Genomic DNA, 21,027 nt, shown 5'->3' with positions numbered 1-21,027 from the left:
ATTATGTTAGCTTCAGTCATTTTTATCACATATGATCAGATGAAGGCTCCAACTTCAACGTTTTCACTCTAAGCAATCGAGTTATAATTTTGGATATAGTGGTGATATTGGATTTTCATCCATTAAAATAACAAATATTTTAATGAATATTTATTAAGTGCCTATGATGAGCATTCTGTAGGTTCTGGGAATACCATAGTGAACAAGACAGATTTTGTATCTACCCTCAAGGAATTTACATATATTCTGGTAGTGAAGTGAGATTAAGTAAATCACAAGTAAACAAAAGACCAATAAATTAGACAATTGGAGATTGTGATAAGTAATATGAAAGAAACAGGCAAAAGGGAAATGTTGCCGTATCTGAGAAAGAGATGACAATAATGTGGACTAGGCTAGTGGCAGTAGAGACAGAGGGAAGTTATTGGATTTAAGATTTATTTTGAACATAGAAACAACAAGACTTGATAATGAATTGGTTGAAGAAGATGAGGGAAAGGGAGTAACGGAGGTTAACTTCTGGGCATCTGACTTAAGCAACTAGGTAGAGAGGAGTGCCATTTAATTGAGATGAGGACACTTAGGATGGGAAATACCCAGAGTTGTTATAGCTCCAATAACTTTGAGATCTCTGCTGGATGAGCAAACATAGAGAAGTAGGAATTTGGTATGTGAAGCCAAAAGTCAGAGGATAGGTTTGGGTTTGAAATATGGATTTGTGAATCATCAACATAACGATGGTATCAGAGACTGCGTCTCATGAGACTATAGTACGGTCAACTTGCTTAGAATTGGTGATTCCTAAATCTCCTCATTACATGTTTAAAGACAATCTCTTAAGTCATTTCTACAAAGGACTAAATTTAATCATTATGAATCCATCCTTACTAGTTCAGCTTTCAAAGGATAACCCTATTCAAGACTTCTTTGGGGGAACCTCACTGTAACATCTGTCTACTGCATTCCAAATAAACTTAATTTCATAATTACTATATACTTCTCATTAATTTCTCAGTGACTCTCTTTCCCTCACCAAAGCTAATTCCTAGAGCTTAAAGGCCCCAAGTAATGGGGTACTTGTAAAGGAAGAGTTAATAGGTCTGGATTTTGAAACGGATTAGACTCTCCATGCTAATTATGTCTTTTGTAAGTAAAATGTCACCCATAAAGACCTGTGGACTTGCTTACCAAGTAGAAAGAATTAAGAGGCATGACTTCTACTTTAAGTATTGTCACTATTTAACTTTGCTTAAGTCATGGTCTCTATAAGCCTGTTACTTTTTGGCTCAAATGAAGACTGTGGAACACATTAAAGCCTTTGAAAACATATTATTTAGTTTACAATTGAGGGATTATCATCATTACCTTATTATTGGGCAGCTGGAGATCTATGGTGGTGCTGAGCATAAGGAATGGCCCAGAGTAAAGATTCCAGTAGTCTGTTTCTGGTTTCTCACTATTTTTGGATGACTCCATAAAATGATTTCTGTATCTATAAAAGAAGAAAATTTCAATGATTTCCCTCACAGGCATAAGGAGAAAACTAATAGATGTCTATAAGCTTTGAAGAGATTCCTAGATGAAAAAGTTTACGAAACTACAAGTGATTTTTTTTTTTTTGATGCTATTTTTAGCTTAGTCTAAGAAGGGTGCATGTCTTGGAAAACTGGAAAAGCTCAGGTGACTGTCTTTTGCTTTGTGACTTTTTCCAGTTCCCTGCAGAATTGCGGCTTTCTCTGGAAAACAAATTACTACCTTGGGGGAAGCCTGAAATCTCTGAAGGAAGCATCCTTGCAACTAGCCAGTTCAGGGAGGTTATTCCTGGTACCATGCTATGAAGGAAAAGAAATCTGTTCACCAAAACTGGTCAAGCCTTCTTGCTAAATGCTAAGCATTTCCCAAACAGGGTGTGGTGGCACATTAAGGCCTCATCAAGACTTTGTTAGTGTGTCTTGAACTGAGTAACTTAAAAGTTACTGAGAGCTCCTTCTTTCTACCTCTTCTATCATTTCTGTTCTCCCCCCATTTTCTTTTTCCCCACCACACTTGCCTTTCCTTTCTCTCAAGTCTTCATTTTCCTAGTCAAACAGGCTTTTCAAAAAACTAGGCCACACTATTCCCCTCTCCCCGCTCCTTCAGGGCCTCCCTACTCAAAGCAATTTGGGGGTTGTCGTGTCTCAAATATTTGTTACCTCTCAGAACTAGGGAGAAGATACTACTGGCATCTAGTGGGTAGAGGCCAGGAATGCTACTAAACATCCTACAATGTACAGAATGGTCCCCCATAACACAGAATTATTTGGACCAAAATTTCAATAGTGCTGCTGTTGAGAAACTCTGGTTTCTGCTATCTGTACCTGGAGATGACTTAGGTCTGGCTGCAGCGTTCAGCCTCCTATTCGATGCAGATTCTCAAGGTGGTAAAGTGTAGCCCCTAGCATCAGATAGTCTACACTAGACTTCCAGCTTCCCCAATTTGCTGGCTATATGACTTTGAACTAATTATTTAATGCCATGAAGGCACCCTTTCCTCATCTGGAAAAAGGGGCTAATAATATATCTATCTCACTAAACTGTAAGATCCTTGGAGGCAGGGACCTACTTTTACCTGACGTGCCTAGATCAGGGACTGGTACCCAGCAGAGAGTACCAGATACTTGTCAATTGTCTCAGGCAGTTGTTTTGAGACTGAAAGAAAAGAGCATGCATTAAGTGATATGGAGCACAGAGGGAAGGAGAAACGCAGCCCCTGACAGCTGGGACGTAGGTGGCACAAGGAAGTGCTGTCCTGTGGAACAAATAATTTTACAAAGAAAACAACATCAGACAGGGCCATACTGACCAGGATGGATCAAGACAAAAACAAGAACACTCTGTAATCATATCTGAATACAAACAAAAACAAGAACATTGTCCACACCACAAAAAAACACAAAGTATCTCCTTATCCTAATAGGAGTGACTGCTACTTCTTTATCAATTCCAACTTTCGTTTCACTTGGTTCTTCTCCCTTTTAAAATAAGAATTATTAAAATATCCAATCATAAAATTACCCCCACTTCCTGACAGCAAACAATTCAGAGAGAAGCACTGCTTCCTTGACCCTCCCCCAAATTACCTAACACAAGCCCAAAAGCTTCGAGTTCTCTCCGATATCCTCTTCCTGAGACGGTTCGGCTGTTCTTCACAGTGGGCATTCTCCCTCGTTCCAAGAAGACAATAAGCTCAACTTTGTTCCACTACATGGGTGTTCCCGGAGACCTTTAACTGGGGGACAATGATAATGGCAAGATGCACCCATAGCGTTCAAACAAGAACTTCATAAACATGTACTTTGAGGCTTCGCGACAGACTGCCTCTTAACCACGCCGCTTCTCCTCAGGTGACGCTTTCTTTCCTCGGTCTAACCCTGGGGATACAGGAGGAGGCTTTTGGTTTCCGACCTCCCAAATTGAAGTCCAGCACATTAAGTTACAATTTCTCATGAAGTAAAACCTTTGAATGAGGTGTGTGCCTCCAGCTCCAACTATGCGTTTCTCAAGCACTAAAACACCACAGGGCTAAGGTGAAGGCAGTAGCTGGGAAACTAAAACCCCAAAGGGCTCATACTAAATGAGTGTTTTAACCGCAGCCCTAACCCAGGCAGAAGAGTACCGAATTCACTCTACAATACTGTAGAACAGCGCAAATTCGTTGCACTGCGAAAGGTTGAGATGACACTCACCACAGACACAACCGAACTTTCCGGCGACTGCTTTCCCCGTCGCGCACGGAATGCTTGGTGGCTGCCGCGCAAGCGCACGCCTCCTCTGGGCGGACTACCAGTCCCGGCATGCCCGGCGCCACGGCGTCGCCTAGTAACTCGCGCCAGCCTAGGCATGCTAGGTTCGCTTTTCCGCGCGCCTGCGTCTTGGTGGGCTCTGCGCAGGCGCACTTCCAACGCTTGGGGGGTGGGGGCGGGGTGTCGTTCCCTTTCGCTGATGCAAGAGCCTAGTGCGGTGGTAGGAGAGGTATCGGCAGGAGCGACGCTGCCGCCGGGGCTTGGGGCTTACCCGTCCGACTTCCCATCTGTGCCGAGCCCACTCGAGCCGCAGCCATGTCCGGGGATGAGGTGAGGACCCGAGCCTACGTTAGGGCAAAGGACTGAGGGGGGAAGCCGAATCCACTCCAGTGTGGGAAACCGGCCTGCGGCCTAGCGGACGGCCGCCGCCATGTGGGGCGGCTGGGCCTACGCCGACCCAGAGCGAGGACTCCGGAGCCACCAGCTTGGCCGCACCCGTGCTCTTCAGGGCGGTGGCGCTGAGGCTGGCGTCCTCCCTGCGGCCGGCGTTTCCAGAATGGAGAGCACGCGCTGAAGCGCCCGCCTTGAAGGGGGCTTGAAACGTCCGGCTAATGCCTGGACTTACCGAGCTTGGGGCTGGGAACTTCTGCGTTCCTTTAACTCCCGCCTCGTTAGGCTCCGGGGGTGAGAAGATCCCTCCTTGGCTCCAGGGGGAGCGCCCTTGTTAAAAACTTTGTAGACTGGTTTGTCCGGGCCGGTATCCCGCCCTTGTTCCCATTTCGATTATTATTTCTTAAAATGAGAAGGGAGAGAGAGAGAGAGAGGGGAGTTACAGATCTCTCAAAGAGTGACTGATTTGCTCGAAAAGGTTCAGGGTGAGAACCCCTGAACTTTCTTTAACAGAAGACAATCAGCGACGTGAGCGGGAAGTTGGGGATTCGAATCTAGTTGATAGTTTCCTACCATCGTGCTTGTACCTCAGAGAATTTCCCTAAAGTCCTTTTGCTAGATTTATTCCAGTTCATGTAAAAATCAAACGGCTTTAACATAAACTGATAATAAGTGCTGTAAGTTGGTATTGATTAATACTCGGGGTAGAGCTACCACTTGCCGGTGAAACTCTCCCTCCCCCCAACAAAAAGAGCTAATGCTGAATTTATAATTCACTTCTGTAAACATTTATTTGAGTGTTTGTCCTACAGGGCCTAGGGAGGAGGTAGAGAGAATTCGAGATTTTCTAGAGACTTGGCTTCTGAGGTAGGCTTTGAACGATTTCCACAGGCAGCAGAAAGGCATCACAGGGCAAAGAAGTGGTTTAGAAAGGTAAAAAAGTATGCGCACAGAAAATGGAGCATTCTCCAATTTGACTAAGAATTAAGGAGTAAAGGCTTGAAAAGTGGGTAGTAACTAGTTCACGAAGAACTTTGAAACCAAGTTAAGGAACTTCGATTTTATTCTGAAGGGGATTCGTCTAATTTGGTTCTTGCAGCAAATCCTAGATGGTTGCTACCATTATGCCCACTTTAAAGATGGGAAAATTGTGGCTTAGAGGGTTACATAATAATGCCATGATCAAATAGTAAATGGCTGAGCCAGTAGTAGAACTCCAGATTTATGTAATATTGCCTCCATCTAAATGACTAGGAGGCTCTCACCGGCTTAGAGAAACAGCTGCCAAAGGAGGTGAGAGTCTAAATGAGGTAGATGGATAGATAAGGGTTCTTTCTTGGTGCTTATGGTAGCCATTGCTCTGGATTAGTATATTTCAAAAGTTTTGAGAGTTGGCAGTGTTTCAGTTTGTTTTGTTTCTATCCATTGTTTAAGCTTTTCATAGCATTTAGCAAATATAGTGCCTGTGCAATGCAAGATCTGTGGGGTCTACTCTGTGTACAGTTCAGATGGTAAAGCATGTGAGGTTTAAGGGAGGTAAGAGATACAGCTGTAATGCAAGGTAGAAATTACAAGTTGCTATGAAAGGTAGAAATAGAACTATCAACTTAGTGATGTCCAGGGCTGAAAAGATCATTTCTAGCAGTGGGATCATATTTTGGAGAGAGTGGAATATGAATGCATTATTAAAGGATGAACAGGATTTTGACAAGGAGGGATGGCAAAACTAACAGAAGACTGTAGAACCAGTAGAGTTATGTAGTGTCCTAGGAATACAGGTGCTACCTAATAGGGGGAAAATCCCTTCCTAATCTGCAGGCATTCAATATTTTTCAGACCATCTTTTGAAGTGCTGTTAATATCTAAAGAGTATTGTTTACTGTAGGCTCCATTTACAAGACGTCAGAACATCCGATTTTCACACAGTATGGGTTCATTAGTGTGGTACAAGTGAAAAAGATGCTTTAAACTTAAAAAAAAAAAAGTTTCTGGTTAAAAATGGAATGGGTGTTATATGAAGTTTACAAAACACACAGGAAAAGAGAAAAAAGATCTCCCAGAATCCTTTCACCCAGAGTTGACAAGACTGTTAGCATTTGTTCTACTCTCCTGTCTTGAAAGGATCTTTAGATCAATGCCTTGTTTCTCTGTGAGTTCTTTTGTAACTTAGATTCAGCTTCTGCGTGTGATGTAGCCATAAAATGGATTTGTTGGGTAAGGTGTGGTGGGTGGGAGTAGGCTTCCAGTTTGAGGAAGCACTTCAATTTGTTGTTGGAGTCATTTTGTTGGTATCCTTTTTCCTTACCCTCTCCAACCCAACCCAGGAAGTTGAAGATGGAAACTATGCTTTTGAAGGCTTTGGTGTAGACTTAAAAAAAATACCTGAAGTGATTTCTGTGGTTTTCTAAAGTGCACTGTCAGCAACTATTTACTTCTCAAATCCAGGCTAGCCTCAAAACAAAACATTTGGGGTATAATCAACTGATAATTTGGAAGCCAGGAATGAAAGTCTTCGGTAGTCATTTTTTTTAGTCAAGACTTTGTGATTTTGGACAGGTCTACTTTGGGCACTGTTTTATGATCCCTGGTTTCCTTATTTAATTTTTTTAATTCAGTTTTATTGAGATATATTCATATACCATACAGTCATCCACGGTGTACAATCAACTGTTCACAATACCATACTATAGTTGTGCATTCATCACCCCAATCTATTTCTGAACATTTTCCTTACACCAGAATGAATCAGAATCAGAATAAAAAGTAAAAATAAAAAAAGAACACCCAACCCCCCCCCATTCCACCCTATTTTTCATTTAGGTTTTGTCCCCATTTTTCTACTCATCCATCCGTATACTGGATAAGGGGAGTGTGATCCACAGGGTTTTCACAATCACACTGTCACCCCTTGTAAGCTACATTGTTAATACAATTGTCTTCAAGAGTCAGGGCTACTGGGTTGGAGTTTGGTAGTTTCAGGTATTTACTTCTAGCTATTCCAATATGTTAAAACCTAAAAAGTGTTATCTGTATAGTGCATAAGAATACCCACCAGAGTGACCTCTCGACTCCATTTGAAATCTCTCAGTTACTGAAGCTTTATTTCATTTCATTTTGCATCCCCCTTTTAGTCAAGAAGATGTTCGCAGTCCCACAGTGTTGGGTCCAGATTCATCCCCGGGAGACATATTCTGCATTGGTAGGGAGATTTATACCCCTGGGAGTCAGGTCCCACGTAGAGGGGAGGGCAGCGACATCACCCGCCAAGGTGGCTTAGTTAGAGAAAGAGGGCCACATCTGAGCAACAGAGAGGCACTCGGGGAGACTTCCTGGTTTCCTTATTTTTAAACTCTTCTTTGCACGGTTGGTGTGAATAAACTGAGGCTATGTGTTATATGCTAATTACCTAATACATCAGAGGTGGTAATTGAGACATGTTAATTATTTCTGAGTATGATTCCTGTATGTTTACTACCTTTACTAGGCTACAGCCAAACTGCTTCCCCTGTAAACCAAATAAGAATGTTTTTTCAGGAGATGAGACAGGTAGTTGTCAGGTTGTCCTCTGATGTTTTAGAATCCCTCCCATCTTTGGTCTGTCTTACTGAGTAATAACTAAAAGGCTTGGAACTTGATGCTTTTAAAAAATTTAATTAGTGAATTATAAGTCCTACCAGACAACTACATTTACAGTGCCTGGAATGCTATCCATCCTTTTTGCCCAGTCTTCCTATTTCAGGAATGAGGATGAACAATAGCTGCCTCCCTGGAACAGATAGCAGCATTCCATGTTGGGTGACCCAAGGCCCACTAGGTTAGCATTAAGAGGCAACTTCCTTGTGGAGGAATCTTTTAATTTTGTTGGATAATATTCTTAAGATTGATTGCATTTCAGAAATACTCATTTATACAACTGGATCCTTGTTAAGGTAGGAGGGAATAACTTTGAAATAAGGCCATGTAAATTTCCAGAATGCTTTGAGGATATTTCTGAATTGGGTGAGGACAATAACTACTCAACTTTATTACAGACTGTAGTTTGGTTTCAGCATAGCTTAGTTTCATTAATGTACTTGGGACATAAAGAAATTTAAGTTAAGTAGAATCAATTTTGGGAATTTTTTTAGAGATTCATGATATGTCTTAGGAATTAGATGACCTAAACTGATGATATTTCAGTGATAGAAATCAAGAGATATCATACTCTGTAAATTTTATATACATTGTGACACTAATTGCTAACACTGAGTATCTGTGTCCCTGGCATGTGCAAAGTGGTTTACATTTATTTATTCATTTAATCCTCTTGATAACCTTGTGAGTTTGGTATTGATTCTGCTACTTATATCCACTTTACAGATGAGGCACAGGGAGGGCTAAAACTTAACCTGGGTAACACAAGTAAGAGCCCGAGTCAGGATTTGAATTGAGTTAGTTGGGCTAGAACCTGTACAAATGATAAATTTAAGCATGGTAGGATGTGGACAAAGATTGGTAAGAGACACAGGAAAAAATTAGTTGGAATTTGAATCCAATTCTGTTTGACTTCAAAATCCTTGCTCTTTCACCTCTACCAGTGTTCTGCCTTATATGTTGTTTAAAGTATTAAATCTGAAATGACTAGCTGTATTTTTTCCCAGATGATCAGTGCAGGTAGTCTATAAGTTATAAATTAGGTTTTTACTTGCTCTATAGTGGACATTACATAAAAATAACGTGAGAAAACTTTTAATGTTTTTCTAGAAACAAAAAGTAAAATGTTGTGTAGAAGTTCCTCTTACTCAGGGATTTGCTGTATAAAGGGCTGCTGATTTATTTCCTTAAAAGCTTTTTTTGAATTTAAGGATTATATCACATGTGTTTTAAATCAGAACAAGTCTCTTGGTTTAGCAACCTTGGGTCACTAACTTTGAATAAAACATTCACAACCTGCCTAGGCATTGGTTTTCTCATCCATAAAGTGAGGGGCTTAGTGCAGGTTATTACAAAGGTTCCCTCCCTAAATTCCATGATTCATAACATCTCCAGATTTGCTCATGAAACTAAATGTGACATTGCTGTATCTTGTGATACCTTACAGATTGAAAGGCATTTGCACAGGTTTCAGACACACAAACCCAAAATTGGATGGACAGTTTTTGTTTTTGTAAAATCTTTATGGTACTTTAATACATCAAATACTTTTTTACTTTTAAGAGTTGTCTTCTAAGGATACAGTGTCTTTGGAATGTGAACATCATTAAAAGCAATCACTGGGTTTTACCCCCTTTTGTTTCTTTTAAACAGATGATTTTTGATCCTACTATGAGCAAGAAGAAAAAGAAGAAGAAGAAGCCCTTTATGTTAGATGAAGAAGGTGATGCCCAGACAGAAGAAACCCAGCCCTCGGAAACAAGAGAAGTAGAGCCAGAGCCAACTGAGGACAAAGACATGGAAGCTGATGAAGAGGATAGTAGGAAAAAGGGTGAGTGGTTGACATGAGAAGGTTATTGTTATTCTGGGAGACCTGGTACTCTTCCACTGGTGTTTTAGATTTTGTGCATGTAGTCACTTCCCATCCTGATAGAGTTGTTCCCATGACAGCAAGGGCATTGAAAGTCTGTGTGCACTGGACCTTGCCAGATTTCTGATAGGCTTGTTCTAGGTAAATTCCCATTGAATTCACAAGTTGCAGATATGATGAAATCTCATCATGCCAGGGCTGGTTTTCCAGTCTTACCTGCCAGTTATCTTCTCTAACTTTAATGCTGATTTTATGAGTGTAGGCAGGATAGGCAATTTTGTGTCTTAGCAGGTCTGAAAATATATAGAAGGGGTTAAAATTAGAGGCTAAAATGTTTGGGGTTAGGCAACAGTTTTACTCACTCTTGTGCTCTAATATAGACACATCCTGACTTTTTAAGAGAAATAAATGATTCAATAAGTATAATTAATGATTGTTGAATATGAGACACTGTACTGGGGGTGGAGAGAATATTATTCATTGAGCATCTATCATGAGTTAAACATCTTGTACATACTCAAAACTTGCAGGGAGTATCATTCCTGTTGTAACAAGACAAAATTCGTAATTATTCTTTGATAAACTTTGTAGAAGAGAGATCCTAAAATACTCCTATGTAAAACAGGGCAGAGCAAGAGGGAAAAAATTGAAAACTTATTAATGGTGGATACAATTTCGTTGATATTCATAGTTACTGTGTAATCTTATTTTAATGAATGTGAAATAATTTATAAGGGCTTTCATTAATCTAATAATTTAGTAACATGTTGAATTAGGCACTAGGGATTTAGGTGAACAAGGCTTTGCCCCTTAGTATCTAGTAGGGAGACACACAAATAAACCAATAATAAGTAAATTAGTTGAGATGGGTACAAGGTACTATCTAACCAGCTTGTAGGGGCCCTGACCCAGTTGGAAGGAAGAATGAAGCTTATAGAAAGCTTCCTGGTAGAAGTTACTTCTAACCAAGATCCTGTAAGATGGGGTAAGAACTGTGTGGGAAGGGCCATGTGAAAGCCTAGAAGTAAGAGATCACTCTGCATTTATAATTGGAAGCAATTCATTAAAGTGAAGGGCTAGGCAGAAGTGGAGAGTTGGAAATTGTGTTAGGGCCCTGACTTTGTCCTAGAAGCATTGGGAAGCCATTGAAGTTTTAAAGCAGGGGAATGACATGGCCACATTTACTAAGTAAATAATCCTAACATGGTCACTTGACCAGATTTTCCCTACAAAGCTTTGAATTGACCTCCCATTGGGTTTTTCAGAACCATAACCTTTATGGTTATAGAGGGGCTACTGTACTAATTAAAACCTGATCTCTCTCTTCTGGTGACTTGAATAGCAGCTGCAACTTGTCAGTTTAACTCATAATTTGATGCTTTGCCTTCTGCTAGTTGTTGTAAATAATTGTTAATCCCTGATCTGCCTTTTTTAGATGCATCCGATGATCTGGATGACTTGAATTTTTTTAATCAAAAGAAAAAGAAGAAAAAAACAAAAAAGATATTTGATATTGATGAAGCTGAAGAAGGTATAAAGGTATAAAGCTTTCTTGTGGAGGATAAAATTTGGCCTCCTGTAATGTTGCAAATGGCTGATGTGTCTCATCTTTTACCAGTTTTGCTTTTGTTATTAATCTCTTAATCACCACTGTTAAGGTCGTTTTCTTGGGAGTGATCTGAGGAATGTCAGTTTAGGTCATATCCACTGTAATGTGTGCCATTTTTAACAGGATTACAAAATGCCCCTTGTCCTTAACCATTCTGAGATTATTTCATTGAGGAAAGATATTTCTGAGTGAAAAATCTTATGAAGCAAATACTTCTGTGGTTTCTTCAGTTTAACTTATGGTAGCATGTTGAATATACACAGACTTAGGTGTGTACTGCTGAACAGCAAAGAATGAACCCCAGCCTCTGGTGGTTGGTGACCTGAAGGCAAACCAGAGCACTCAGGCTAGTTTTATGGAGTTCTCTGATCTTGTAGAGACTTTAGACTCTGCGATTGTTTTGACTGGATGGGTTTCCGATACGAATATCTCAAAGTTCTTATTTTCCCTGTTTTTAGAGATATTTTAGTTCAGAGATAATTTGGCGTCCTTAAAAACAAGATGGTTTTACCTGAATTCATCCTGTTCTCTCTCTGCTTGGGGACTCTTCTCTTTCTGCTGTTGTAGGGAAGTGAGATAGACAAATGCTTAGATTATACTGAACAAACAGGGTTAAGGTTTACTGGCTAACAAGGTGATACATCAGGTGTATGCCACAGAAAGTCTTGGATAACAAGGCATTTATTGCTGTAATTCTCTATTTTTCTATTAGCTTTTGTCTTGAACAATCACTTATAAGCTCTACTCTTACAATTTTTCTCTATTGAAAATTGCTATTGATAATTTTATCTGTTGAAAAGTGCTATTAAAGTCATAACATAAAAGGATATTACAAGTGTCCTGCTCATTGGAAAGGACATGCATGTTAACTTGAAGCTGAAATGTTTTTCAGGTCTTGAGTTACTCCTACCTGAATTTTCAGACCATCACAAGTTTTTTTGATACAGGATGCCTGCATGGAAAACCTTGAAAAACCACTTATTGCAATTCTTTGCCTTCAACTGTGTCTTGGCCCCAGTTTTCAAGTATATCTTATTGGGATGGAATAAATAATAGTATAGAACTAGAAGCTGGCTGGTGTGTGCTGGTGTATATTCAGCATCTCTGAGTTTCTCCTTTATTGACTGTCATCTTAGAGACGAAGACAATGTTTGGTTTCCTGTTTGTGTGGTATCTAGCTAATACACATGGACAGATTGGTTTTTAATGGCCAAACCTCGCACCAAACTACACAGCTGGGTTTGGAATTCCAAATCTTCAGTTACTGCCAGTCATTCCAACTTTTCTCTTATTTATGCTAAGATTTCTAAAATTCCAGTAGTCATTGTCACAGTGGTGCAGGAGCAGGCACACACAAAAAAGTAGATGTTAATTGATAAGTAATTTTGACAGCACACTTTGGGGCAGGGAATTAGATAATCCAGTAAGAGGAGGGAGAAAACAGAAGGCTGGAGATGGAGACTGGCTTTTTCTGCTATTCTGGGGTGTTTTATGACTCATTTCTGGGTTGTGATAAGCCCTGTTTTAAAGTACTCTGGAATCCCATTCCTGCTGAAGATTATCAGTGATATGATTTAAGAATCTTTTAAGGTTTCCCAAGTGATTCTGACATAGCCTAATTTGGAAACATGTGGACAATAATTATAAGAGGCTGAGGCTGAAGAATAAAAAGAAGGAATAATAGGGGGGAAAAGACAGATTCCACAAAAGTGTCCTGAGGAGTTTCCATGTTAAATGTCAAAGTCTCTTGGAGCCAGTTTGGCCTATATGAGAGAGATTTCTTATCTGTAACTTCAGTTTTGCAGATTTTATTTTTTCTTCCAAAATGATGCCAGCCCATGTTGTTTTCTAAAAGAATAGTCCCAGTATCAATAATGTTGAGGCTCTTGTTTCAATTTCTTAGGAGTTAAAGATTGAAAGTGATATTCAAGAACCAGCTGAACCAGAAGACGACCTTGACATTATGCTTGGCAATAAAAAGAAGAAAAAGAAAAATGTCAAGTTCCCAGATGAGGATGAAATACTAGAGAAAGATGAAGGTAATATTGGGAACTCGGCAGCTCATTTCTAGGTTACTCAGGCCTTTGGACTAGTTTCCTTGATGCAGACTCCTTTTTTATTCTTTCCTGCTCTTCCCATTGCCTGATAATGGAAGCTGAAAAGACAATTTTATTTTACTTGATAGTAATGCTTAGAGATTTCATCAGGAAAGAATTTGGCAATTGTGATTACATTAAAAACTTACTAGTTCAGAAACTATTCATAAAATCACTGTAACTGAATTTTAAATAGTTTTTTTTTTTAAGTTTTTACATGTTTTGTTGTAAGTGTGGTTTTATTACTTTCTAAGTGTTGTAGGATCTTTGGAAAACTTGAGTATAGTTGGCAGATGGGTTTTTATGGATATGGATGTTCAAAAGTGCTTTAAAACAGTTGGATTCTTTTTCCTCTAATGATCCTAATGCATTATTTTATCTTGTGTTAAATCAAGAAACATTTCAGTGTGTCTGTGTTACCACAAATTCCTAATTAGAGCATTTCCTATTAAGGGTCTTTTATGAAAGTCAAAACATCCTGTCTTTAAGGAAAAGATGAATGTTAGTGAGCCTTGAAACCTTTATGCTTTAGGTGATTGATTGTGAATGCAGTTTTGGGAGGAAAGGTAGCTGCCTTGGAAGCTTCCATTTCTCTGCCCTCTCTTTTTTATTTTTTTGTTACTATAGCAGGGCCCATCCCTTATTCTTACAGTCTTTTGTTATCTGCAGCTTTAGAAGATGAAGATAGCAAAAAAGATGATGGTATCTCATTCAGTAACCAGACAGGCCCTGCTTGGGCAGGATCAGAAAGAGACTACACATATGAGGAGGTAAGACAAATTCTCTTGTGAAAGGGGCAAAGCTGTTCATTAGAGCTCAAAAAAAAGTAAGATAAATATCCCCCCAAACATTTGAATTGGAAGGGCCATTGAAGTACAGATTGATGATGAAACAGATCCTGAGAGGTCACACAGCAGGAGATTGCTTGTGTGGGCATTCCAGAATCTTTTCCACATATCACTTTCTCGTAAAAGCAGCAGAATTAGTTCATTCATTCATTCATTCAACTCTGAACATTGCATTGCTGAGCATTGATAATGCACCAGAATCGAGTTGGGGATGGAGGTCCAGTCCCTACCCTTAAGGAGCTTCTAGAACATGAGGTGATGCATATGTATATTTAGTAAAAAGTGCAGTTTGCTCTGTTTAAAGGGAAAAGCAAATTGACTCAAAAGAGAACTTTATACTTCTGCTATTACAAAGAATGTGCTCTTTATCTCTGTAGTTACTGAATCGAGTTTTCAACATCATGAGGGAAAAGAATCCAGATATGGTTGCTGGAGAAAAAAGGAAATTTGTCATGAAACCTCCACAGGTCGTCCGAGTAGGAACCAAAAAAACGTCTTTTGTCAACTTTACAGATATCTGTAAACTGTAAGTTGATTAACAGCAAGTCTTTTTCCCAAATACCAGATTCTCAGGAGTTTTATGTATGTTAAATGCCCCAACAGAACTTTATTGCACAAAGAAAAAGAGAGAATGCACTGGTATACAGGTTCTGTTGAAGGAGGTTGCAGTTTGAGTCTGTCAGTTCTGTAGGTTTAAGGTTCCCATGCTCATTTGATCAGGGCATCCAGAGGTCAGAAAAGTCAATGCAACAGTGGCCCATAAGAATAGATCATGAGAAGGCTGAATGTAGTCCTTAGACAGGACCTATTTCCTTATATTTTCACCAACACTTAAATTGTTATTGTAGTACCTGCTCTTTGAAACACGTTCAAACAGTGCCAGAGTGTATAGAATTTAAAAATGAAAATGTTGAATGGCATTATTCTGTTTGCTTTTTCATTTTATATTAAATTTTTTGTACGTAGAGACCTATCTTGTTCTCAAAAGCAATATAATAGTGTATCACATACCATAATTTATTTAACCAGTTTGCAGTAGTGTTTTCAGTTTTTCTGCTGTTGTAAATGTTTCTGTGCAGTATTCTTATGTATTGTCCCATATTTTAAATGAAACATTTCAAAAAGGAAATATTTAGGGATTAGTTTAACAAACACTGAAGTACCTATCACCTACATTTGGTGTATACTGACATTTTGAGACATTTGCTTTAGACCTTTTAATTTGTTTTCTAGTTACAGAAAGTCCTTCTTTATATCTTTTTCTGATCCCTTCTTTTCCTCTTCCTTCCCAGAGGAAGACATGATCCTGTAAAATTGCTGTTTACCTTTCCCATCCATGTTTCTAGACATTGACTTATGTATATGTTCATAAATAATAGATATTGTTTTATGGGTGTAAGTAAATGGTATGGTATCATATAGTATATATCTTTATTTCACTTTAAATGGACATTAGATTGATAATGCTATAGGAGACCTCTTGGTATATTTCATTTTGATTCTTAATTTCATCCGTAAAGTGTTTTTTGTTTTGTTTTTTGAATCTGAAAGTATCAGGTATAAATGACTTTTACCTCTGGCTTGACTATTCTTGAGGTTGTTTGTACAGCTTTTTCATCCCTTTGCCTTTTTTTTTCTTTTTGCTTGTTTTTGTGCTTATCAGTTTTTCCTATTTTTATTTTTCATCTCTGGTCTGTAGCTGAATCTCCCCTTTAAAGATTTGAATGAACTGTGCATTGAAATTTACCTAATAGCTGAGTCATCACAGACTGAGGTTTGTAATATTCCACTTTCTTTTTAGATTACATCGTCAGCCTAAACATCTTCTTGCATTTCTATTGGCTGAATTGGGTACAAGGTAAGAAACTGTATTCACATCTATATATTGTATTACTAGATATTTCATAAGAACGTCTCTTAATCTGAAAAGGACATGTAACGTGCTTAGAAAACATTCACTTGATTATCAGAGGAACTTTTAGGCCAGTGAAGGAGTAAAATCACTTCATTTCTGTGCGAGAGCTTTGGCTGCTTGTGAAAGGTACAGAGCCGACAGCAAGGTGTCTAAATAGGCCTGCTAGCATACCAAAGAGGCACTGCCATGTTTAGAGTCTCCAGTTACTGATGTGAACACTCTTGGGTCTTTTTATGGAGCAAATATTAAATGGTTTTTTATTTCAGAGGAAGCCATTTTCTAAGTCAGAATTAATCTTTTTTCTAAATCAGTAACAGGCTATATTGTAGAAATCCATTTTGTAAGTTGAGTGGCATAGGAGAATCCATTAAAACAAGGATCCATGATTAAATAGCTACTTCCCAGTCTTCATTGTTCACCTGCTGAAGGCATTCAGGGAGGCTGGGATCCCAGGAGTTTAACCACTACAGGTAGGAGGAAACTCTTAAGTAATGCAGACTTATATAATGGCGGTTCACATTGAACACCTGTTTTGTGCCAAGCATTATGCCAAGTGTTTTATTTTGTACCATCTCAATCTTCCTAACAATCTAGTTAGGTAGAAGCTAACATTATTTCCAGTCATACAGATTTGGAAACAGGTTCAGTGAAGTGAAGTTGCAGGTGGTCACTTAGGCAGTTAGTGGCACAGTCAAGGTACAAAGTCAGGTCTTCCTTTCTCTGGAGCCTGACCTTTTAAAGGGCTAAAAAATGCTCTGTTTTCTTCTACTCTCTTGAAGCTCACAGTTGGTTGGAATTTGCCACACTTGCTATGAGGTTAAGGAGTTGTGGAAGAGTTGTGTTTTAAATATAAATTTAACAGTCATTGTTTATTTTTAACTTGCATTAACTCATGAAGGATCAAAAGCTAGCAGTGTTTTTCCTACTTGTGAGAATAATCTACACTTTTTTTAAAGGTATGGGGTAAATTATAACAAGTTGTGACCAGTGAACGTATGGTCAATGGGTTGAAAATTATAGGGTTGTTGAGAAAATACAATTTCTTTTGACAGTGAATGAAAAAAATTTCCTACATAAAGTATTGGAATTACTGTAGCCTGAAGATTAAGAGTTACAGTCCATGGAGGAGGAGATTAATCCCTTGTAGTTCAAGAAGAATTATGGGAAAGGTTCTTGCAAAAGTTAGTTTTATGATGAGATACAGAACAAATATAAATTTAACTCAACCTGCTGAATTTTGTTCTTTCACTTTATGATTTGCAATTTTTAACAAATGATAATGTCTAACCCAGAGATGTGCTTTTCTTAGAAGTGCTTGTCAACAACTTCTTCTCAAAGGTTCTCATTAAGTACCGTTGACAGTTTGTGGCCTGTGATTTCACCTATATATGTATTTTTGGTAACATTTACATTAAGGTACAACTCACATATTTAAAATGTACAAGTTCAGTGGCTTGTAGTATATTCAGAGTGCAGCCATCACCAAAATCAATTTGAGAACATTTTTGACTATACTTTTACCTATGACCGAGTCAAAACGTTTGGTGCTTAGAAGTTATTTCTGTAACACTTTTCATATTTTTATAACCCCCTCCCTGCTTTGCATATGGTAGGCACTCAGTAGACGTTTTTTCCTTTGTTGGATGAGTGGGTTGTCATCCATATAATTAAAGAATCAGTTTGTTTTGGACTTAAAATCAGTTATAAATCTGATTGTTGTCACTGAAGATTTAATTGGTTGGAATTGGATTTAATATTAGGAAATATGGTTACGAGCCACCAATTACTTAATTAAAAATAATTTTTAAAAAGGGGAAAAACCTGGTAGTACAACGCTGCTCCTAGAACTTATCCTACGCCATTGAATGTCTTTTTAATTCATTAGCTATACAGGTACCAGAATTCAGTTCCTTACAGGATAAAAATTGTAATGAAGATTTTTTTTTTCCCCTTTTCATAGTGGTTCTATAGATGGTAATAACCAACTTGTAATTAAAGGAAGATTCCAACAGAAACAGATAGAAAATGTCTTGAGAAGATATATCAGTAAGTCAAATTTAATTTTACTATGTCACTCTGAAATGTTTTCATCAGGCTGCAGTGTTTTGGGGAGAGCCCTTTGTTGATGGTTTATAATGAGCCTGGAGAGGCTAGCCTTAAGAAAACTGGGGGAAATGATGCTGCTGCTTCGTCCTTGATGCAGGGGTATGCAGTGAGAGGGGTTTGGATTTCCTAAGAAGGCCCAACTGATTGAGGCTGCTCATTCGTTCCAGGGCGGAAGGCCAAGTCAGAAACCCACCTGTAATTCAGACCTAGCTTGGCTCCTCCTTTATCTTCCTAATGACTTAAAATTGGCATTTCCCCATTTAGGAGGGCCATTAAGTTCCCTCTAGCTGGCTTACTTATAGGTAGAGCAAGGAGTAGACAGCTGGCAAGTTCCCCTGCTTCCTTGGTCATTTGGAATCCCCACCCTTCATTTTTTGGGCTTGAAGCATCACAGCAGCCAGCCTGTGTTTTCTTATCCCTAGAATAGCTCAGCTTCCCTGATCTGGGTGCCCATAATCTGTCGCCTCAGTCTGGGTTAGTAGAGCTCAGAGCAAACGTGCTTCAGAGGGAAGAAATCTCTGGCTCAGTGGAAGCCCCCAGGTAATGCCATGTGTTGCTTTTCCCGCAGAGGAATATGTCACCTGTCACACGTGCCGATCACCAGACACAATCCTGCAGAAGGACACCCGACTCTATTTCTTACAGTGTGAAACTTGTCATTCTCGATGTTCTGTTGCCAGCATCAAAACTGGCTTCCAGGCTGTCACGGGCAAGCGAGCACAGCTCCGTGCCAAAGCTAACTAATTTGCTAATCACCACCGATTTTGCAAAGTGTGTTATGGACATTTGGCTGGACAGGTTTACCATCAGAATGGATATACTATTTTATTAAAAACAAGATAGAAAAGCTGCCAAGTTCATTGGCTTATTCATTGGTTGGTCTGTGAAATCCTTGAAGAAGCTGATGCTCAAGCTGTTGACATGTTGATTGCCCACTTTTAACAACTGTCAGAGAAACCTGATGGGGTAAGGAGGTGCTTTTTTAAAATCGTTCATAGACTTCTGTAAAATGCAAGATAAATTAAAGTTATTATAACAGTGATTCTTTCAACTTGGCTTGTCCTTCGATTTTCTTTTCTCTAATTGTGTTTGGTGAATTCAGCAGAGTTGGTTTCTTGGCTTGGGTGAGGTCTCTATACCTGTCCCAAGAAATTGGGCATTTCAGGCACTTCAACCAGGCAACTTCTCTTGAGATACCTAAAGTGGAAACTGTTTCACATGAGAGGGTATTTTGAGTCTGAGATCTGGAAGGACTGCCTGTTTTCGGGGTCCAGAGAATGATCACCTAGATTTGAATTATTTTTATTATGTTGAAGAGTGTTGCTCCTACCTCACTGCCAAGTCCTCCAGCTGTTACCACATGAGTACAAGGTGCTAGGTACTCTCATTAAGAGGGTCTTGTAACCAGCACACTAAGAAAAACCCTAGTTGGTCTTCCCCTGTTGATGGGTAAATGATGTGGTTTGTGCAGGTCAGGGGATGCTTCTGGGTGCCAGTGGTGATTCTAGAGGAAACTTGCCTATTTTTCAGTTTTGGAAAAGGCCCACCACAAGTCCTTTTCTATTTTCTACATTAAAGCAGCTTTAAATATGACCATGAGAAACCACGAGATGCTGCCTATTTGGTGCTTTTGAGCCTCCAGTTCTGCCTACTAAGGATTTAGCATTCAAGGGTGTTTCTCCATTGGATGGATCATAGGGGAAAAGATCATCTTGTCTGCCTATCCTGTGATCTGCCTTGCGTGGACTTACTAGGAAAAGGCATACACACTGCTCCTTGCTTTTTTGTTGCTAAGCTATTCCTAAGTAGCCCAGGGGCAGTCATGACAGCCTTGAATATCTTGGCCATGTTTTTAATCACTGTGAAGATTAATTTTCAAGTATACACCAAGTGCTGTAGAGCACGTTGGCCATGAATCAGTGCAGGGAGCCTTCCCTCAGCCTGGTATGCCCTCCTGAGGGGAACACATGGGCTGAACTGCCACCTCTACTATGATGAATCCAATTGCTGTTTATCCCACTTCCTACGTATCGATACCCACACAATCCCCACTTTTAACTGGCAACTAAAACTTTTTGTTGTACTCAACTATAATTTGAAAAACTACTTGATGGTAGTGCTGGGGGGAGCCCAAGTTTCTGAAGGCATTTTGAGTTTGAAGAACAAGCTGTAACAAATGTTGAATGTTACTGTGTTAATAAAGCAAGGATCAGTGCCTCTCATATAATTAGCACTGTTGATTTTGTATGTATGTGTATTTTATTTCTTTACTTAGTGGGTTCCTTAAGGAAGGCATGGGACTTTACATTTTGGCAGGTTGGCACATAGTTATGTTGGCAGTTTCAACCCCAGTTTTTAACTTCATTCTCAAACAGAATCTGGCCCTTTAAGATATTCCAGTTGAGATTTTGTTTGATTGAAGTTGGATTGAGTCTACATTGAACGCACTCCTAGGTTACCCATACAGAGTACCACAAACCTGTCTTATCTCTGCTACCTCACATCAACCACAGCTCAGCTAAAAGGAACCTTGCTGTGGAGCGACAAATCAATGACAATTGAGGGCTTCTGGTCAAGAGCCACATTTTGTAAGAAGGGAACCACACCATCATTTCTGAAACTGTCTTAGGAAACAGTGTTGAGGGTCATTCATACTTATGCCAAAAGACAAAACAAAACAAAAAACAGAAAGAAAAAATAAAGGGGGATTCCATGGTAAAGCAATGTTCCATGACTGCTTAAGGAAAGTCTGGTATGTTAATGTGCATTATTTTCATC

At 39.2% G+C, this 21,027-nt stretch overlaps 2 protein-coding genes and 1 long non-coding RNA gene across 4 annotated transcripts in view; 1 reads left to right on the top strand and 2 right to left on the bottom strand.

Annotated features, from left to right (window-relative positions):
- LOC119515381 overlaps nt 1-3,698 on the bottom strand; it is a 150,088-nt gene extending 146,390 nt beyond the window's left edge. Inside the window, exons 1-2 of the long non-coding RNA XR_005213020.1 lie at nt 3,120-3,698; nt 1,366-1,492 (exon numbers count right to left, since the gene is read on the bottom strand). This is a non-coding gene — a long non-coding RNA (uncharacterized LOC119515381). The remainder of the gene's footprint in view (nt 1-1,365; nt 1,493-3,119) is intronic.
- A 260-nt stretch (nt 3,699-3,958) lies between these two features.
- On the top strand, nt 3,959-19,300 carry EIF2S2 (eukaryotic translation initiation factor 2 subunit beta). The gene is made up of 9 exons (XM_037811262.1): nt 3,959-4,112; nt 9,459-9,636; nt 11,111-11,214; nt 13,188-13,323; nt 14,050-14,150; nt 14,606-14,754; nt 16,030-16,086; nt 18,104-18,189; nt 18,818-19,300. Exons 1-9 carry the CDS (start codon nt 4,098-4,100, stop codon nt 18,991-18,993), a joined length of 1,002 nt encoding a protein of 333 aa, XP_037667190.1. The 5' UTR covers nt 3,959-4,097; the 3' UTR covers nt 18,994-19,300.
- RALY (RALY heterogeneous nuclear ribonucleoprotein) overlaps nt 9,384-21,027 on the bottom strand; it is a 137,981-nt gene continuing 126,337 nt past the window's right edge. The window contains exons 10-11 of one of the 2 annotated variants that reach the window (XR_005213019.1): nt 11,796-11,842; nt 9,384-9,968 (exon numbers count right to left, since the gene is read on the bottom strand). The gene's annotated coding sequence lies outside the window, so the exon portion shown is untranslated. Of the gene's footprint in view, nt 9,969-11,795; nt 11,843-19,097; nt 19,208-21,027 lie in introns of those variants that run through there. The other variant, XM_037811265.1, reaches the window with a different exon arrangement.

This window comes from Choloepus didactylus, chromosome 19 (genome assembly GCF_015220235.1).
Source record: "Choloepus didactylus isolate mChoDid1 chromosome 19, mChoDid1.pri, whole genome shotgun sequence".
NCBI classification, from domain to species: domain Eukaryota; kingdom Metazoa; phylum Chordata; class Mammalia; order Pilosa; family Megalonychidae; genus Choloepus; species Choloepus didactylus.
Note: the sequence above shows the minus strand (reverse complement) of the source record. Positions and strands in the feature narration are given on the sequence as shown.